Genomic DNA, 18,361 nt, shown 5'->3' on the forward strand with positions numbered 1-18,361 from the left:
CATTTTTATTTTTTTATTTTATTTTTTACTTTTTCATTTTTTAAATCTTTATATAATTTTATTATTTTTTTAACTTTTTACATTTTCTTTAAATTGTTATTTACTTTTTCCACTTAATGTTCTTCCTATCACAAAAGGGATTATGTGATAGTTTGGAGGTGACAGGTTCTCTTTATGGAACCTGCCCTCAAACACAGAACAGCTGTTCTGTGTAGTTCCTGACAGCCGAGACAGGTGGCGCTGTGATTACAGCGCCACGGTCTCAGAGAACACGCAGAGAGCCCGTAGAGCAGACATTCTTCGTCTGCTCTACGTGCTCTATGGCTGAGCCATTGTGCCGTAGTTTTCGGGGGCCCCCCGGAGAGCGGGCGACCCCGAAAACTACGGTGGGGGGTGCGGGCAGAAACGATCGCCGCTGCTCAAATTGATACAAGTGGTCTGATCAGACAACTTGTAGTAAACAAGCGGCGGCGGCTGCACAATGTACATTCAGCTTGTCCGGAGCCGGGCTAAATGTACATAAAAACTATTCGCCCGGCGCCCGAAACTATATCTCCCGGGCGTCGGGAGATAGGAATTCCACACCCCTGTCCTATCACATACTGTGGGTTCTCCTGCTGACCTCTTTGTCCTGTAATGACATACAATTTTTTTTTCAGTAGAATAGGTGGAGGCTGAAACCCCAGTCTGATCTCTATTGTTGTCTGTGTTACTGTTGGAGATTTTCCCTCAATTCCTGTCTGATAAAACTAATGTCTGCACTGTATTTAAAACACTTCAACTTTTTTTTTACTTAAAGTAGCTTTGAAGGCTGGGCATTTTTTTTCCATAATCCATTCTCTGCATTAAAGTAAAAAACGCCCAGTAGCTTTTTGACTCCCCGTCCCCTCCACACTTACCTGTCGCCACCACTTGTCACCGCCGCTGGTCCCTGCAGTGATCCTCCGTCCCGAACTTTCATGGTTGCAGGGGAGGGGATTGAGGGCAGAGGAGTCATAGGCTTCTTTTGCCATCAGTCAGCCTGTGGGGCGGAAAGAAGAGGTGTGGCCTGCCGCAGGGCTGTGTGTGTTTACGGAAACACTGCAGCTACTGCGGACATGGCTGTGAACGGTGCCTCCACAGCAGCCTTTAGTGGGCGGGGGAAAAGAGGATGCGGGGACCCACTAGAAAATGAGGAATTGAGCAATATATATAAAAAAAACAAAACAAAGATCTGCAAAAATGCAGCCCTCCCATTCATAAAAACTATGAGTTGAGTGCTTTTCACTCACCTCATAGTTCTAGCCGACCTGTGACAATGAGACTGTCACAGGTCGGCTCAGTAGATCGGGAGGTGAGCAAACACATACCGGGTTCGCTCACCTCTCGATCCTGTCACGTCTCTCTGCCGTGACAGGGGGAGGAGCTGGCTCTGCCTCTAGATAGGCAGAGCCAGCTGCCACTCACGCAGCTTGGCGGATCCCGTCGTCTAAGTCGGGATCCGGTCCGGCTGCGTCGTCTCAGTATACCGCGAGCTGTAGCTCGCGGTATACTGAGCTTAGGGTAACGGGAGGACGCTAGTTTGTGTCCTCCCGTTACCCCAAGGAGAACTATGGGGAAAAGCACTGACCCCATAGTTCTCCTTTAATATTACTTTAAACTTTAATGTAGACTTATACTAAGAGAAATACATAGGCTGACATTTCTCAGCCTCTCTTACTGAAAGGGCAGGATTTCTCTGGCTTCAATACTTTTTGAGTCACTGATCCAGAACAAGTTTGTGGTGAGTCAGTACTTCTAATCTGCATATGTGTTTTGGGACAGAAAGTACTGAAAGCATTGACTGCCAGATCCCATACATTTTCAGAAAGAGAGATCAGCAGCAGCAGCCCGGGAGGGTGTCTTAGCACACACAGGAGATTTTCAAAGAAAACCTGTTCTAAGTCAATAGGAGCCACGTCTTCATCCAGGTGCAGCCTCCCTCCACCCATCTATTACACTTGTCCCTCTGCTCCTTACAGTCAGTGCACATTACCTACACACATCCTCAGGAGTGTACACTGGAGGTAAGACTTACTTTACTGGGCAGTCTGAGTGCTGCTGATACTTGTTCTCTCTGGAGGTAAACTTTTTTTTTAATTTGATTTGATTTTAATGACCTGATTTAAAAGGATGCTGAAAGTATTCTGTTTTTAAAACCTCCAGTTTGACATTTAATCGTATTCCATCTCCAAGAATACAAAATCAAAATAAAGATCGCAAGATAGTATCAGCAACTTTAAGCAAGGTTTTACATCACAACCTGCACGCTGAGATACATTTTTATGTACATTGCCATTTTGTTTAAAAATGCTAATTGCCTAATTTAGTTTTTTAGTGCACACCATTGCAGTACATTGGCATGAACTGACACCACAGAGACACCTTGTCCTATTGGTGGGATTGCGTTGACCCATGCAACCCAACATATGTGGTGTGAACAAGTTCTTGGTGCAGCTGAAGGAAATCTGTACCCAATATAATAAAATGTTATGCAGCAGTTGATTCATTAGAAAAGAAAATAGAATTTTGTTGAGAATCTTCAAGTCTGGATCTATTTTATGGATGAAAGTTGTTTGTGCGTATAGCCACAATTAGTGTTTGACAAATTATTATCAAACACTAATTGCCTAAATCGCCAAATATTGACTCTTTATCTAGATACATTAAATTTTTTTTTACACATGATTCACACAACTTTCATCCAGGATTCATATATTTTTCAAATTAAATCTAATTAAAAAAAAGTGTAAACCTTGTGTTCAAACATTTATACGTAGACATCTTGTCACAAAATAACATAGATCACTGTATAACACTGTATAACTATAAAACACAATACTGTTAGAATAGAGTTTGGATGCCTTGTCCTGATTTTCTGCTAAAGGTGCCCATACACCTTACGAATATCGGCCGATTTTCGTATGCGATCTCGTTTTCGTCCGATATTCGTAAGGTTGATGGGCAGTGTACAAACCCAAATACTGTACAATCGATCGACTTTTGACTAACCAGCAGGTTAGAAAACCTTGGTCGAATGTACGATTTTCGCAAAATTTCGTAAAAATTAGTACGATTTACACTGCTCATGCGCAAATGAAAATACGTGCGGTCGATAACGGCAATTCGTCCAGATGCTTTTTTTTAATTACCGAAGATTGAACCTTGCGATAATCGCTGCAGGATGGGGCCGCTGTACGAAAATCGTACGGTGGTTCGATCATCGGACGAAAAGTTTTGTCCGATGATCGCAAGCTGTATGGGCAGCTTTATGCGGATACAAAGCCAGATTGTAACCCTGTACAAGTACATTTAGTTTATGGTTTTATCAGGCAAGCTATGAATGTTAGCATTGTTCATAAAGTGTTTAATGTTACAGTAATGTTTAAACTTTTCTTTTTTTGTTTCTGGAAATTTCATGATTTTAAAATTGAATATTGTCATCTCTAACATTTAATTAACCTATCTCAAAGTTCTACTTATACAGCACTATATATATAAAAAAAAAATCATAGGAAGGCTGTACTTTAAAAAATACAGTTCAATACAGTTTTCTATTTTTACTATAATAGCAGCCATAATGTTTTTTACAGATTTCTTTTTGGGTTCTAGTAGAACCTTTTTTCATTTTTGGTATGGTGGGGAGTGATTATAACCCCCATCACAATTTTTTTACTATCCATTACTCCATTAGAGATATTTCCCCTTATAGTGGCAAATGTTTCACCAGATAGGAAGTGATGGAAAATCTATAACAAGGACACTGATGGCATTAGAGAAAAAGGGCAGGGGATTCTAGCCTACTACTCACTTACAATCTGATGAAACTGTCATTGCCAAGACTGGGAAAACGCCCTAACCGAGCCCGGGAAAAACTCCAACAGTGATTTTATTCCTTCCCCGTTCTATACAAAACCTTAAACAAAATGGGCTGGACATGCAATTTAACCAGTTAAGCTCTAAAATCTCTACGACTCAGAGCAGTTTCTTACATTTCTGCTATGGGCCTGATTAATGGCAATAACAAAATACATATATACAGGTCTATTCACTAAAGGGTGAAGAGTTTGGAGAAGGCAGGAGAAGTGAACAATCTAGGACAAAATAGCCGATTTGGAAAAATTCTCCAATTCAGCTCACTTTCCAGTTCAGCTATGTTGTCCTGGATTGTTCCCTTCTCCTGCCTTCTCCAAACTCTTTACCCTTTTGTGAATAGACCCCTATTTTTTTTTGTCTAGTTGTCTATTCAGGGCAGCAGATAAGAGATCATGACTTTACCCCCCACCCCTAAAGACAGCAAACAGTCTCCACAGTCTTAAGGCACTCCCTCAGACCTGTTATTATTTGTGTTTCCTCCACCAAATGGAAATGGTCTTCTGTAACTCTAGAACAGTGATGGCGAACCTTTTTGAACCCGAGTGCCCAAACTGCGACACAAAATCAATTTATTTATCTCAACGTGCCAGCGCTGAAACTAAGTTTAGTATTAAAAAGGTATTGCACAGCCCCCCTGTGACTCTTTGGTGGGCTGTGCATAATGTATGCTGGGCCCTGCCAGCACAGTGCTCCTACCTTACACGGGAAGCCCAGCCTTCACTGCTGCATCGGCGCCAAATCGTCTCAGCTTCGCCGCTTGACTGTCCCCTTGGCGACGCCTCCTCCATCGCGGTCTCTGCCTTTGCCTCATCTCCCCCTGTCTCCGCCACCTGTCTCATGCCGCTCCGTCCCCCTTCTCCTCTTGCTCGCTCGCCTGCCTGCCGACATTAGACAGCTCGGCTGCCTTAATGTTGTGGTGCCTGAACCTTGGCTCGCGTGCCAGCAGAAAGGGCCTCGCGTGCCCTCCCTGGCACGCGTGCCATAGGTTCGCCATCACTGCTCTAGAAGGATAAGGGAAGCTCTCTTTTGTGCTGTCTTCCATTTCTGCTAACCTCCATAGTCCATAATCAGTGAGTGATTGAGGAGAGTTCATCTCCTTTAAGCCCCCTAGACCATATTTTTTTAGGATAAACAAGGCTTTATTTTGGTGATATTGTCTTCCAAAAAGTATTGAATTTTGATGCAATCAGTCGTCAAAAAAAGCAACAAAACTTAAGCACGCTTTTTTCTACTTTGATCAGTGTTAGTTAAAAAAAAAGTTTTTGTAAGTAAATATCTGAAATTCATTCTATAATTTGTCCTGTTTAAAATCACACTAACATGATTCTGGTGCAAAGCATTGCAAAGTGGGTTTTTTTTTTACAAATAAGTAGGGCTGTGCAAATTAATGATTCATTTCTCAATTAATCGTTAATCTTTTTGATCGATGAAAATTTTTTTGATCAATTACATTTTTTTTAAAACTATCTGCACGAGCGCCAGCCAAGGCATTGGCCTATACACATACAGCACAGCAATGAAGTAATAAAATGAACTAGGATCACACTAATCCAGCACGTTATTATTCTGAGGTGCCCCACGCAAGCGACAGTCATATTGAGTGGGGCACGTGAGATTAATAACGTGCTGGATTAGTGTGATCCTAGTTCATTTTATTACTCCATTGCTGTGCTGTATCTGTATAGGCCAATGTAGTTTGATATGTATGTGTGCTATAATTAATTGAAATGAATCGATAAAAAAAAATTTTGATTAATCGAACACGAAAATTTTAATCAGTAACAGCCCTACAAATAAGATTTTTTTCCCCCAATTTTGTGTAGAGTTATATTGCAACATGAAAAATGAATGAAAAAGTTTAAATTTTAATGGTTAGAAAAAGTTAAATAAAAAAAGTAACCAGGAAAATAATAGTTGATGGTAGAAAGGGAAGACAGAGTTAATTAGGGATGATTACTTGACAGGCTTTTCTTTACTGGCCAGATTGCTTTAAAATTACAACATGTGCAGTTTAAAGCTCACTCCTTTGATCTGCAGAAGAATAAAACAGAGTAGGTGCAAGTAACAAGGTTACTTTGTATCTCCCTATTGGTCCATTATTTTGACAGCAGCAGCTATAACAGTTGCTGTACTTACACAACTTCCTATCATTTGGACAGCCAGTAATTATAGGCCAATGCAAGAGAGGGCAGCGGGGCAGAAGACAGGACATACCAAACACACCCTGTGTACTCCAGTAAAGATTTTAAGGGCATGTATAGCACGCCCAACCACCAAGTCCACAACTAGTTTTTAATATGTTTTTCAAATTGTTACATACATACATAAATGTTTTCCTGTCCTGAATCTTGCTTGCCTGGATTCCTCAATTATGTGATTCCCCATAGACCTTGTGCATCCACATGGAAATATTAACAGGGTTATTCACAAAAGGGTGAAGAGTTTGGAGAAGGCAGATGAAGTGAACAATCTAGGACAACATAGCTGAACTGGAAAGTGAGCTGAATTAGAGAATTTTTCCAAATCAGCTATTTTGTCCTAGATTGTGCACTTCTCCTGCCTCCTCCAAACTCTTCACCCTTTAGTGAATAACACTGTAAATGTGTCATAAATGGCCTTTATTTTTTTTAATGTAAACAGCATCCTTGATATTTATGATGTCATATTATGTCATGAATGTACTTGAGCGTACACACAAAACAGTTCAAAGCCAACCAGGAAGATCTACAAGGCATCCTAGACAGGAATGCCCAGGGAGGGTCAGCTACAACCTTCATGATGATTTACGATTATGCAGCGCCAACACAGAAAATAATGTGAACAAATATCAGTGACTGTACATTGTAATGTGTATCGTGATAAATTATTGAAAATGAAGGCTGCAGCAAAACAAGATCACACGGGTCAAAGCATAAATATTTTTTCGATAATGCAGCGCCAACACAATAGTAAATAAGTGATAAATTAAACCATATAATGTGAACAAACACCATTCATTATATAATGTGAATGTGTGTTATTCAGTGAAACAAAAACAAATAAATGTGAAACTGTGTCCACTTTTGAAAAAATTGAAAAAATTAAATAAAATAAAATACAGAGTGAAAAAGTCCAACGTGTGTTGTGTATTTCTTTTTTTCAAACACCGTGAATGGTAATAAGGTGTTCCAAGCAAGAGCAGGTTGTAAATTCAGGAAACAGTTCCGTGATGTTTGTTTGGGGATGCCGGCAAATGCCGTGTGAATCCCCTCAGGGTATATACTCACCACAATGTAGTGGCTGTGGTAAGCAGCCTGTAGAGCTTTTAGAGAGATTAATTCTTCTGAAGTTGTGGCATCTCCGCTGCAACTCTCGACGGTCTGTGACCGGTGAATGGTTTATCTTCGGGATCATACAAGAAAAAGACCTCTCATAGTGTAGAAGTTTCAAAAGGATTTTATTCGAATCAAAATAGGACTAAAACAACGAAATCCACAGGCAAAAAACGAAAAAAATTCCAAAAAAAGATGTTCCGATCGGCAAAACTACAAAATCCTGTATCTGGTGTAGCGTGAAGTTAGGCCCGCCCCTACGTGTTTTGTCTTATCGACGTCCTCAGGGGTTTAGCAGGTCTAACTTGCTATACCAGATCCTTCCCTATATAGTGCGGTCAATTAGCTAATTGGCAGTGAATTGACTACCAGTACTACACTATTGTTTAATTTAATTAGGGTAGAGTGTGCATCCCCAAACAAACATCACGGAACTGTTTCCTGAATTTACAACCTGCTCTTGCTTGGAACACCTTATTACCATTCACGGTGTTTGAAAAAAAGAAATACACAACACACGTTGGACTTTTTCACTCTGTATTTTATTTCATTTAATTTTTTCAATTTTTTCAAAAGTGGACACAGTTTCACATTTATTTGTTTTTGTTTCACTGAATAACACACATTATATAATGAATGGTGTTTGTTCACATTATATGGTTTAATTTATCACTTATTTACTATTGTGTTGGCGCTGCATAATCGAAAAAATACAACCTTCATGATGCTGCAGTACTCCAGGAGGGGTACAGTTCTAGTGGATGTTTATATAATATGGGGGGGGGGGGAATGTTCTTCCCCGGGCGCCCATAACTCTGGTTACGCCACTGCTCCAGGCGGATAGTAAAACTGGTCAAAGCTGTGGATCGGTCTGCCACTTCACCAGGGAAGATGTACTTGTAGGCAGTTTGCGATGGTAGGGCCATTGCATAAACAATGCTTACCAAAGCAATTCACATCCAACAAGGTAAGCCTCTTGACTACAAAGTTGTTGGTATAGGAGACTGTAAATTCAACTTGTATTATGGTTAGGCCATTTTATTTTGATTTCAGTCTAGTACCCAATACTCCAAAATGAGTTGCAGCTTAGCTTAAAAAAAAAATCAAAAGTTGCACCAATAGTTCAGGTGTTTTAAGCTACCTTAGTTTCCAATTAGAAGGAAAAAAACAGGTTGTACAATAATTTTGTACTGCTGCTGAGCAGTTTTATTTAGACTTTAGGGAAAAGTCCCTAAACAAAAAAAAAATATTTATCGTAATGTAAAGCTGACTTTTTCCACTTTTATATTTCTTTCTTTCTCTGGCTCTTCCCTCCATTTAAAAAGATATAAAACTATTCTGTATGAATTACTTTTTTTTAGATCCAGTGACTTCATCAATGAGTTTCTGTGCTTCTCTAAGTAACACCGTCAGATCATGGCTGGTGGGAGAAGCCAGCAGGGTGCTGTACATAGTTTCCTGAAAGCATCAGGACAAACTGCCTCAGTATAATCTTCTCATGAGCCAATTGTCCTGATGCAAACAGTGGGCTGGCTCTTGGGAAGAGTTATGCAAATTTTAAAACTTTTCTTTTTTTTTATAATAAGTATATATTGAAGAAAGTTTTTGCAAATAAACAAAACAAAAAATAAACAACACAAAAATCCACAAAATAATACATCACAATTGCAGACATTTAGGGAAAGACAATAACAACAGTGACACCAGTGGAGGCACGGCACGCAGCCCAGGACAGGAAGCGCAGAAGAGTCCTCTATGCTCGAGTTCCTGCACCCACGTACAATGGGGAACCAGGCATAGCGTGTAGGGGGAGAGGGCAGATTCACTTTTCTTTATAGGTGGATGTCAGTATGGAGTAGTGAGTGTTCCTAGACAGACTGCATTTGCATGCAGAGAGCCCTCGGTAACAATGACATGTGATGCTGAGCCTTCATGATTAAAATGACTGACATCCAATGAATGGAACAAGTATAGGTGAGGTGCTGGATTCAAACATGAGGTGCTGGATTTAAACATATGGTGGGAGTGATCCCAAACTTCATCACTAATCAGAAGATTGGTTTGAACATGATAAAGCACAATGGTTAAGGTGAGGCAGCTCTCCACAAAAATGAGGTGTCCCTCAAACAAAGGAACCCAGAAATGAAGAGTCTAATGAGTAAAGTCTAATGAGAGCACCAAACAAGAAAGTCCAAGAGTCCAAAAATGTTTCATAGTAGACTTGGTTTGTGTTATCATTAAAAGTTTTTGGACTCTCGGACTGTCTTGTTTGGTGCTCTCATTAGACGTGAGATTAATTGAATGACAGAGGTGGACGAGGAAAAGTCAGGCTGGGGAGAAAAGGGCCAGATTTATGCTGAACATTGTCCAGCCAGGAAATGATATGGGCTCTATATGATTTACTGACTTGCTGGCATATCTTGATTTTTTATTTTTCACATTTTGTTTCAAGTAAACACAAGTCATACAGAGGACAAAGCATTAAAGGAGTTGCAGGACATTATAACAAGCAAGCTCATAATCCAATAACACCTTTGATGCATAGCAATGGTCACCTGGTGGTGATCTCCCACAAAGAGCATGATTACCCAGTCATATATACAGAGTAGAAAACAAAATAGCAAATGTGGTGAAAGAAGACATGGACGAGGTAAACCATGGGAGACCAGCAAGAGGGCTGGATGAATCTTCAAGTTCCACATCTACTCACTTTTTGTTCAAGCGGTTACAGCACCAGTCAATAAACCTATTAAGATGTACAAGTTTGTAATAAGAATGGATATCTGGTAGGCCCACTACTAAGTTTGGGCAAGGTAAGTATTTGCTAGCAAACCCTGGGGGACTTATGAGCCCAAATAAAGGTGGTGAACAACTTGCAGAGTTGGCCAAAAAAGTGAATCGGTAATCAAATTGGGATAGATTGCAATAAGTACAGGATTCTGGGCAGCACTGCATTTTAATTAAACATTGAGAACCCTAGAAGTATTAGTCTCACGCCTCGTGTGAAGGTACAAAACCTAACAGATCTACACAAACGAGTTTCTGCATGCAGAGCAGTAGCCTGTTCACCAAGATCTTTGAGAAGAGTTTCAAGTCCACGTTGAGAAGCGCCATAGGGCAGAAGCTACCACATTGAGATGGGTCCTTTTCTTACATAGGGATAATCTCAATGTCGGCCATCAAGGAGTCCACAGGTAGCAGTGTATCCTGCAAAAATAAATTAAATGCCATTAAAAAGTGGGAAGACAGGGTTGGGAGGAGTAACATGTAGCAGGGTAAAGTAAAACCCATCTGGTCCCAGAGTCTTACCAGATTTAGTCAGTTTGACAGATTGATTGAGTTTCTCCATGAAGATGGGAGCTTCCATAGTCAGGGATGCCACGCTAAACCATGAAATGTAGTTACGCAAGGCCGCCAACCTGTTGTCAGGGGGGTACGGCTGGGCCATGAGTGGAACCCCTTGGCAGGGGTGCCAAGCCAAAGTCCGAGGTCGTGGTACACAGGGAAAATCCGAGAATAGTCAGGTCTAATCCGGGTCGATGCAGGCAGCTAGTTTCAGTAACGGAAGGGTAAGCCAAAGGGTCGGTATTCAGGAGTCCAAGCAGAGGTTCAGGAATAAAGACAGGTTCAAGGCACAGGGAGCTGAGAGATCACACCATAGGGATAGAATAACTCAGCAATGAGCCAGGGCTCTGACTGGGCTTTTATACTCAGTGGAGGATTGAGACCACTCCCCGGCTACCGAGGCAACCAGGTAGCCTCTCCATCAGGAGCCAATGGCGAGAGAGGGGCAGAGGGTGTGTGCTGGGAACCTCCCCCAGCAAGGATCACACCTGACGCCAGTAACAGGTAACTACGTGCTCGTCCCCGTGCGTGCAGCCTGTCCACCCCGCACGCGCAATTGTTGCGCATTGCGCGCATGCGTACCCGCAATCCTGGTAGCAAGGGTCCTGCCAGGAAGGGGAACCCGTGCCCCCCGCCGCACATAGCCACCCCGAGGAGAGGTAAGCCCCCTAGTACCTGACACCTGTTGAGGTGATTATTGGAGGCCTGATCTGGGTGTAAGTTGTATAATGTCTGGTAGAAACACCAGAATTCAGTGGCCATATGGGGTGAAAGAGGTATCACAAAGAAATTGAGAGGAATCTCCAGTAGTGGTGCAAGAATATAGTACTAAATAACTCACAATCACAATAAAACATCAAAGAAGAAAGAAAAGCCAGAGAATGCAGGATAAGGCTCATTATATGCATACAATCTGGCTCAAGATGTTCTTCCCAACATCCATTAACCAACCCCACTGCTTAGGGTATGAACTCGTGTATGGCAAGCCTTAGGCCCTGTTCACACCAGGCCTGAATTGCTCCCTTATCCTTTTTTTTTTTGATCAGTAAGGTTTCCATACTGCTTTCAATGGAACCGCGCTATTCAGCGTGGTTTTGGGCACTTTTACTTGTGTTTCTGCGTAGAAACCGTGCTGATTCGCAACCGCCCTGGTGTGCACGGGGCCTAAGTCAGATGACTTAAGTTCAAAGTCTAGTCAGTGCATCATGGTTGCAATGAATTCAGTGCGGCAAAATCCTGCATTCATTCTACATACCTCTAACATGCAGCTTTTGTCTCAAACACATGGTGGCGGTGAACCTGAACTTCATCCCTATTCAACAGACAAGGCTGACAATGCTGTTTTTTTGGATAGGGAGAGAGAGAACTAGAAGGTTTGACAGGTTTTTACTGCTAATTAGCTCCCAGGTAGAGAGATTCCTCCTTACTTCCTGACTGCAGACATTGAGAGAGAAAGTAAGGGGAATATCCCTAACTGGAGAACAAAAATAAACTGACCCAGAGCTACTTAGAAAAAAATATATTGCAAAATTTCTTACCCGGAGATCCTGCCAGCAACAGCACTGCCTGTTGCAGGCTGAAAACGCTGTGCTGCTGTCCAGAAAGCTGATAACATTACTGTTAAGTGTGAGACAGCGACTTGTAGCATTGTCAGTTTTCAACAGAAACTGATGTTACAGGTAGGATATCCAGGTAAGCAATTTTGCAGCAGGTTCAGAAAACATTCTTTGCTTACAAAAACTGTATACAGTGAGGCATGATGTCAAATATACTGAGCGTTAAGTTTAGAGTTTACATGCACTTTAGGAACAATCAGGGCACGGTTACCTGTTTGCTTAATTTCAGCTTCATAAAGTCCTGAGCTAAAAACTATTGTGCCTGGCATGCAAAACTAACACACCATCAACTAAGTCGTAGCAGTTGTATTATAAGATTGTAGGTGATAATCCTAATGCTTCTGTCCAGATTTTCTGGGTTCTTTATAGTACTTTGTCAAGGGTTTTACTTTTGTTTTATGTTATTGGCCAACTTAACCTAAATAGTTCCAGATGGGCATTGGTAAGTTAACTCGACTACCAACTCTTGGAGTCTCTTGTGTGAGTTTTGCCAAGAATGGCCATGTCCCGCTCCTCCCACAAGACCCCAACCTTTGAATGGCTCTCTAATGTCTGCATTCCACAGTTATCTTTTTCTTTATTCTACTTGAAATAAAACCTATTTGTGGGAGACTGGCACCATAACATACTGTAGCTTTTGTAATGCCAATGGTAACTGAGCATACCCAGTACGCTTAATGGGTATTTGAAGCTAGTCAAGTCCCAGAATGCAAATCAACTTGTCAGAAAAAAATACAAAAAAGGAAATATCAATGTTAGCCAACATTTGGCTATAATGTGACTTTCCACTTTTTTTTCTTTGGTTGTGTTTGGTATTTGGATTTGTTTATATTGAACACTGAGTTGTCTCTGTTCTTTTTGTATTTAGGTATGAAATGAAGTCATCACAACAGCCATCATCTCGTTATCAATATTTTGCTATATTCCTCATCCAAGCTTTTGTTTCCTTTTTGCTGTTTAGTTATAATCAGTTTAGTAATAATCACATCATTAATAGGGGTTCCAACTGCACAAGTCCCATGGCTCCCTATAAGTCTGAACCTGATTTCATTCTCTTGTTATGGACGTGGCCTTTTGGTCATCAGTTCCCTTTAAATAATTGTCCAAAACCCTTTGATAGTCCTCGGTGCCTGCTTACAGCCAACCGTAGCTTGTATAACACGGCAAATGCAGTCGTCTTTCATCACAGGGATGTATGTGGATCCAGAAAGCAGATGCCTCAGATGCCAAGGCCTGAAGGACAATATTGGGTGTGGTTTAACTTGGAATCTCCAAGTCACAGTCCAAACCTGAGCTTCATGGACAAACTCATCAACCTCACAATGTCCTATAGAAGTGACTCTGATATCTTCACTCCTTATGGATGGTTAGAGAAGATTGAAGTCGCTGAAAACTATACAATCTCAAATAAGTCTCAGCTGGTGGCTTGGATTGTCAGTAACTGGAATCCGAGTTCCAGACGGGTCAAGCTTTATAACGATTTGAAAAATCATATACCTATAGATGTTTATGGTAGACAACATCTACCTTTAGCCAGGGAGAGCATTCATATGGTTATCTCTAAATACAAGTTCTATTTATCCTTTGAGAACTCAATACATACAGACTATATAACAGAAAAACTCTGGCGTACTGCTTTTCTGTCTGGATCTGTCCCGGTGGTTCTTGGCCCACCCAGAGAAAACTATGAGAGATTTATTCCATCTGATTCATTCATTCATGTGGATGACTTCCCAAGTGCAAAAGAGCTGGCTTCCTACCTGCTTGAACTGGACAGAAATGATCAAAAATACCAGGAATACTTCAAATGGAGATCAAAACTGAGGCCAGTGGCAAATGTTTCTTGGATTGTGCATTACTGCCATGCATGTGTAGAACTGCAAAATGCCCCTCCATATAGAACCATATTTAGTCTTGGCAAATGGTTCACATGACAAATAGATATGATCATTGTTATTAATGTTTATAAGATACAAAGAGCCTTGCATATGAGTGACTGAACAGAAAATAACAGTTGCCCATGTAAACCGATAATGAGCCTCCCTTTTAAATTTTTAAGCCAAGCTAGAAAGTCAAAGGTTGAATCAAATTTGCATACTACTCGGAACACCGTGGTTAGATATTGTCAGCAATGCTTTAAATCTGAACAAACAACTTAATAGATATATAGGAGCAGATTTACATGCCTTCTATTTCCATTAAATAGCAGGCATCTTCAGAGGTATATAAGGGCCTTCTGATATATCATAGAGACACTAGGAAGCCCCCAACCCCAGGGCATTCTCTTCTGTAAATCTCAAATTCGAGATGATGTCAAGGCATGGCCCTGCACTTTACCACTTTCTGTGTGCCTCTATTGGTCCATATCTGTGATGGGCCTCCTCATTGACCAATAATGATGCACAGAAAAGGGGGAGGAGAGGGCCAATCGCTAACCAGTTTCAGAAGTTTACATTTACCTATCCCCAGGTTTACCAAGCCCTGCCCACTCTAGAACATAGAAGAAGCTACCTATGTTTACCTGGAGGTGCCCACTATTTGATGAATGTGGCAGATTTAATACATAAAATGAGTTCATATACATTGTAAATCTAGTCACCGGTAGTTACTACACCTAGTTTTCTTTGTTTATTAAAAGAAAAACCTTTACTTAGGAAAATCTGTTGTCTAACATTGCTTACCTCACCAACTCTTTACAAAGACTAATACAGCATAATCACATTTAATGAGACCCTGTCACCAGATCAATGTTACATTAGGCAGATAAAGCCAATGCTTCAGGGCCTCACAGAGTCCATTCCACTAGGAAAGATAGTGATGTCTTCAGGAAGAGACCCAGTGTGGTCCCAAAATGTCGGTTTTATCTGACTTGTGTGGCATTCCACTAAGAAATGTGTTAATAATTGCATTGCCACTCTGGTGACATCTCCTTTTTTCAACTGCGATTTTGCATGGCACCACCTGGTGCAGTCACTACAAGCGCCCATCTGTTACACCTGTGGAACACTGCAAGGAGAGCAGTTCAGATCTACGTTATTTAATTACAAGCAGGCTGTCATCTAGACAAACTGTAATTTATGCAGCTATGAGAGATGTCATTGATACAGATATGATAATATGATTTATAAACACTGATTTACAAAGTACTGTAATGATTGGTTTAAATACAAATGTCTGTGTGAACTTTCAACAATTTTTCAGGACTATTTGTAGTAAACTTTTTAAAAAAAGGATTGGATCTTTCTAACATTGAGACATAAAACAAATCCAGCGCCACCGAGTGTACAGACCAGAGAGTGAGTTACTAGACCAAGACTAACCAAACCCTCTGCAAAAAAAACAGCATCTCCACCACTAGAAAATGTAAAACAATAAGCAAAAGATTATTATTATACAGGATTTATATAGCGCCAATAGTTTGCACAGCGCTTTACAATATAAGGAAGACATTACAGTCACAATACAATTTAAGACAAGATGGTAAGGAGGGCCCTGCCCGTGAGGGCTTACAATCTAAAAGATAAAGTGTAGTGAAAGTACTAGAAACATCAAATCACCCATAGAAACCCAACAAATGTTAAAACCCCTAAAAGTTAAAAATGAATGACCCTTTCCCAAAATATAATCAAGACCAGTCATCTAAAAAAGAGGGTGACAAGCCAGAGATCATCTTCAATAAGAATCATGATTTGGTGTGACATCGGTTATAAGTGATCTAATGCAACACAATTATACAATATGTAAAATATGCAGAGGACAACAGTACAAATACATATTTCCTTATCATTCAATAAGACGCACATGGTCAGAAGGATTCTGAGATGTTTAGGTTATTTTGCTGCATACAGGAAAAGTGGACACATTTGGCAAACAAAAGATGTTAGTCAGCCAGGATATAACCCCTCCCACTGCCATCATGCTTTAGTTTTTTGCTATAATCCTTAGGAGAATAGACCCCTTTTCTCATCAGAGAGAAGAAACCCAATTTTACTTAACATTCCTTTATTAATATTAACATATTTTTATATTTTGTAAACTGCAGAGCCATTAGAGCTTATTTTTTTATTTTGCAGTTTTCAGGCTCGGATGATCCTCGACACTGCCTTGGAGGCTGTACCCAAAGTCTGCCATGACGGCAACGTAGGTATGGGCTATAATGTGCCCCTTGGGCATTGGGTCCTGCTTGTGGCGCTCTCCAGACACCGAATGTGCTGCATTAGTTAGTCACAGGATGCTTTACAGGTCGAGGGCCTTGATACACCACCTAGTGGCATCCTGTCCATGTAGACTCACCTAGTAGTATGTGTACCTGAGGGGTAAAGACTGTCTCAACTGAGCAACTGGCCCCTGCATTAGCACTTTCTGGTATTAACTACTATGTCTGTTTGCCGCAGGGTGCTTTTTAAGACCAGTGTGTGGAAAGTTTCTGGGGTTTTGCTCCTTTTCGGGAGTCTGACAGGTAATAATATTCTCTTACTGCCCCTCTACGGGGTTAATGCTTTAGATTTTAGTGCTGTAACATTTTTAAAAATGTGTCCCAACATTCTGAAAGAAAGGCGCTGCATCTCTAAAATGTGTTGCACATACAGTACCTTAAATTTGTTACTGCATCACACCAATGTGTAACATATGCCCCCTAATAGCAATTACTGCACCACTGCAGCTGACTCTAGCTTTCCCATCCTCTCAGCCTGAGGTAAATTACAGCCACACACAGGCCCGGATTCCCCACAAGGCCACCGAAGCCTGGCCTCAGGGCAGCAGGGAGTGGAGGGGCGGCAGCAATGTTGAATGCCCGACGCACGGAACATGCAGTTCCGGGCGCCAGGCAGCAAGAGTTTTTTCTACATTTAGCCCTGCATTGGGAAAGCAAGGCTAAATGTAGTGTGAAGCCGCTTGTTCGTCGTCGTCCCCCCGCACCTATGTCTCTCCTCGCTCGGCCGCTGAGTCTCTCACTGGCCGCCGTTGTGATGAGCAGAGCGGCAGGGTTAAAAGTAACCCTGCAGCTCCGTGTATACAGTGAGAGGGGAGAGCTGTGCTCTTCCCCTCTTTGCTGTCACAGGAGTTCCAGCACAGTGCTGTGCTAGAACTCCTGTCCTGGTGGTGACAGGGTCAATAAAGAGAACCTGTCACCTCCAAATGCTGTCACACAGGGGTTGTTAGCTCCTGTGTGATAGCAATAAAGTTAAGTGAAAAAAATTAATTAAAAAAATTATTATATAAATAAACAAATTAGTACAAAATAATAAGAAATAATAATTAAATAAAAAAATTGAAAGGTGATTAAAAAAATGAGAAAATAATAAGAAAATAATTATGTAGCACCCTACTTATAGGGGTGTTAAAATAGTTATATAGTCTATGTTCAGTTCAACTGTGACAGAACAATCTGTGAAGCTGTGTCTGCCTGTGGGTGGGTGTGTTACCACACAGGGCAGAACAGCCAATGAGGATTGCTATGTGCATTTATGTCTCCCAGCCAATCACTGTAGTACAGTAGCAGTGATGCATGCTGGGAGAGGAGATAAATGCTGAGTGTGGCTGATGCAACAGTCTCTTCCCCTCCCCAGGGCCCTCCTGGCCTGGGGCAGGATGCCTGCTGCTGAAGAGATAGAATGGACTAGGCCTGAGCTGGGGTCTAGACCTGGATACTGGGGCCTGAGCCTGGAGGCCCAGTGGTCTGCCACTCATGTCTGAAGTTGAGCCAGAACAAGACCCTTGACAGTACTGCTTGCCAGAAGTTCTCCACACAGATTGCCTCTATGGCTTAAAGGTCCAAGTCTGTGGTGGCAGCAGTTACTTTGCTCTGTTTCAAGTACAAGGAGTCTACCTTCATGCTGGATGTGCCTGACCCTCTTCCCTCTCTCCCTGGAGTTTAGAAATAAAAGAGAATCATCTTGGAGCTATTGTCTGGACTTCAATCTGTCGGTAACCACTGGAAGTGGTAAGTGCTATTGGGGCAGCCATGTGTTTTTAATAATCCCTAGACAGGCTATGGAAGACCCGATCGTTCAGCGGCTCCTTCTGGGGTGATCCCTACAATTATAAAAAATAAACAATAATAAGATCAAAAATTATAAAAATAAAAAAAGTAAACGATAAGAGAAATAAAAAAAGTAATAATAAAAGTAAGAAAAAAACTATTACAAAAATCTAACACTGCCGCCCCTGCCATCCGGTTGCCATTCTCCATTG

General features: G+C 41.3%; 2 protein-coding genes across 2 annotated transcripts in view; both read left to right on the forward strand.

The window, feature by feature from the left end:
* The first annotated feature begins 13,185 nt into the window (after positions 1-13,185).
* Positions 13,186-14,100, forward strand: LOC108795860 (galactoside 3(4)-L-fucosyltransferase-like). Its single transcript, XM_018567174.1, has one exon. It carries the CDS (start codon positions 13,186-13,188, stop codon positions 14,098-14,100), a length of 915 nt encoding a protein of 304 aa, XP_018422676.1.
* A 2,195-nt stretch (positions 14,101-16,295) lies between these two features.
* The window catches only part of LOC108795861 (galactoside 3(4)-L-fucosyltransferase-like), a 39,792-nt gene continuing 37,726 nt past the window's right edge, over positions 16,296-18,361 (forward strand). The window contains exon 1 of the mRNA XM_018567175.1: positions 16,296-16,306. Coding sequence (XP_018422677.1) covers positions 16,296-16,306 — 11 coding nt within the window. The remainder of the gene's footprint in view (positions 16,307-18,361) is intronic.

This window comes from Nanorana parkeri, unplaced genomic scaffold (genome assembly GCF_000935625.1).
Source record: "Nanorana parkeri isolate BGI_ZX_2015 unplaced genomic scaffold, ASM93562v1 scaffold1017, whole genome shotgun sequence".
Taxonomy (NCBI): domain Eukaryota; kingdom Metazoa; phylum Chordata; class Amphibia; order Anura; family Dicroglossidae; genus Nanorana; species Nanorana parkeri.

Coding starts and splice junctions, on each gene's coding strand:
- LOC108795860 (XM_018567174.1), top strand. CDS start 13,186: ATGGCTCCCTATAAGTCTGAACCTGATTTCATTCTCTTGTTATGGACG.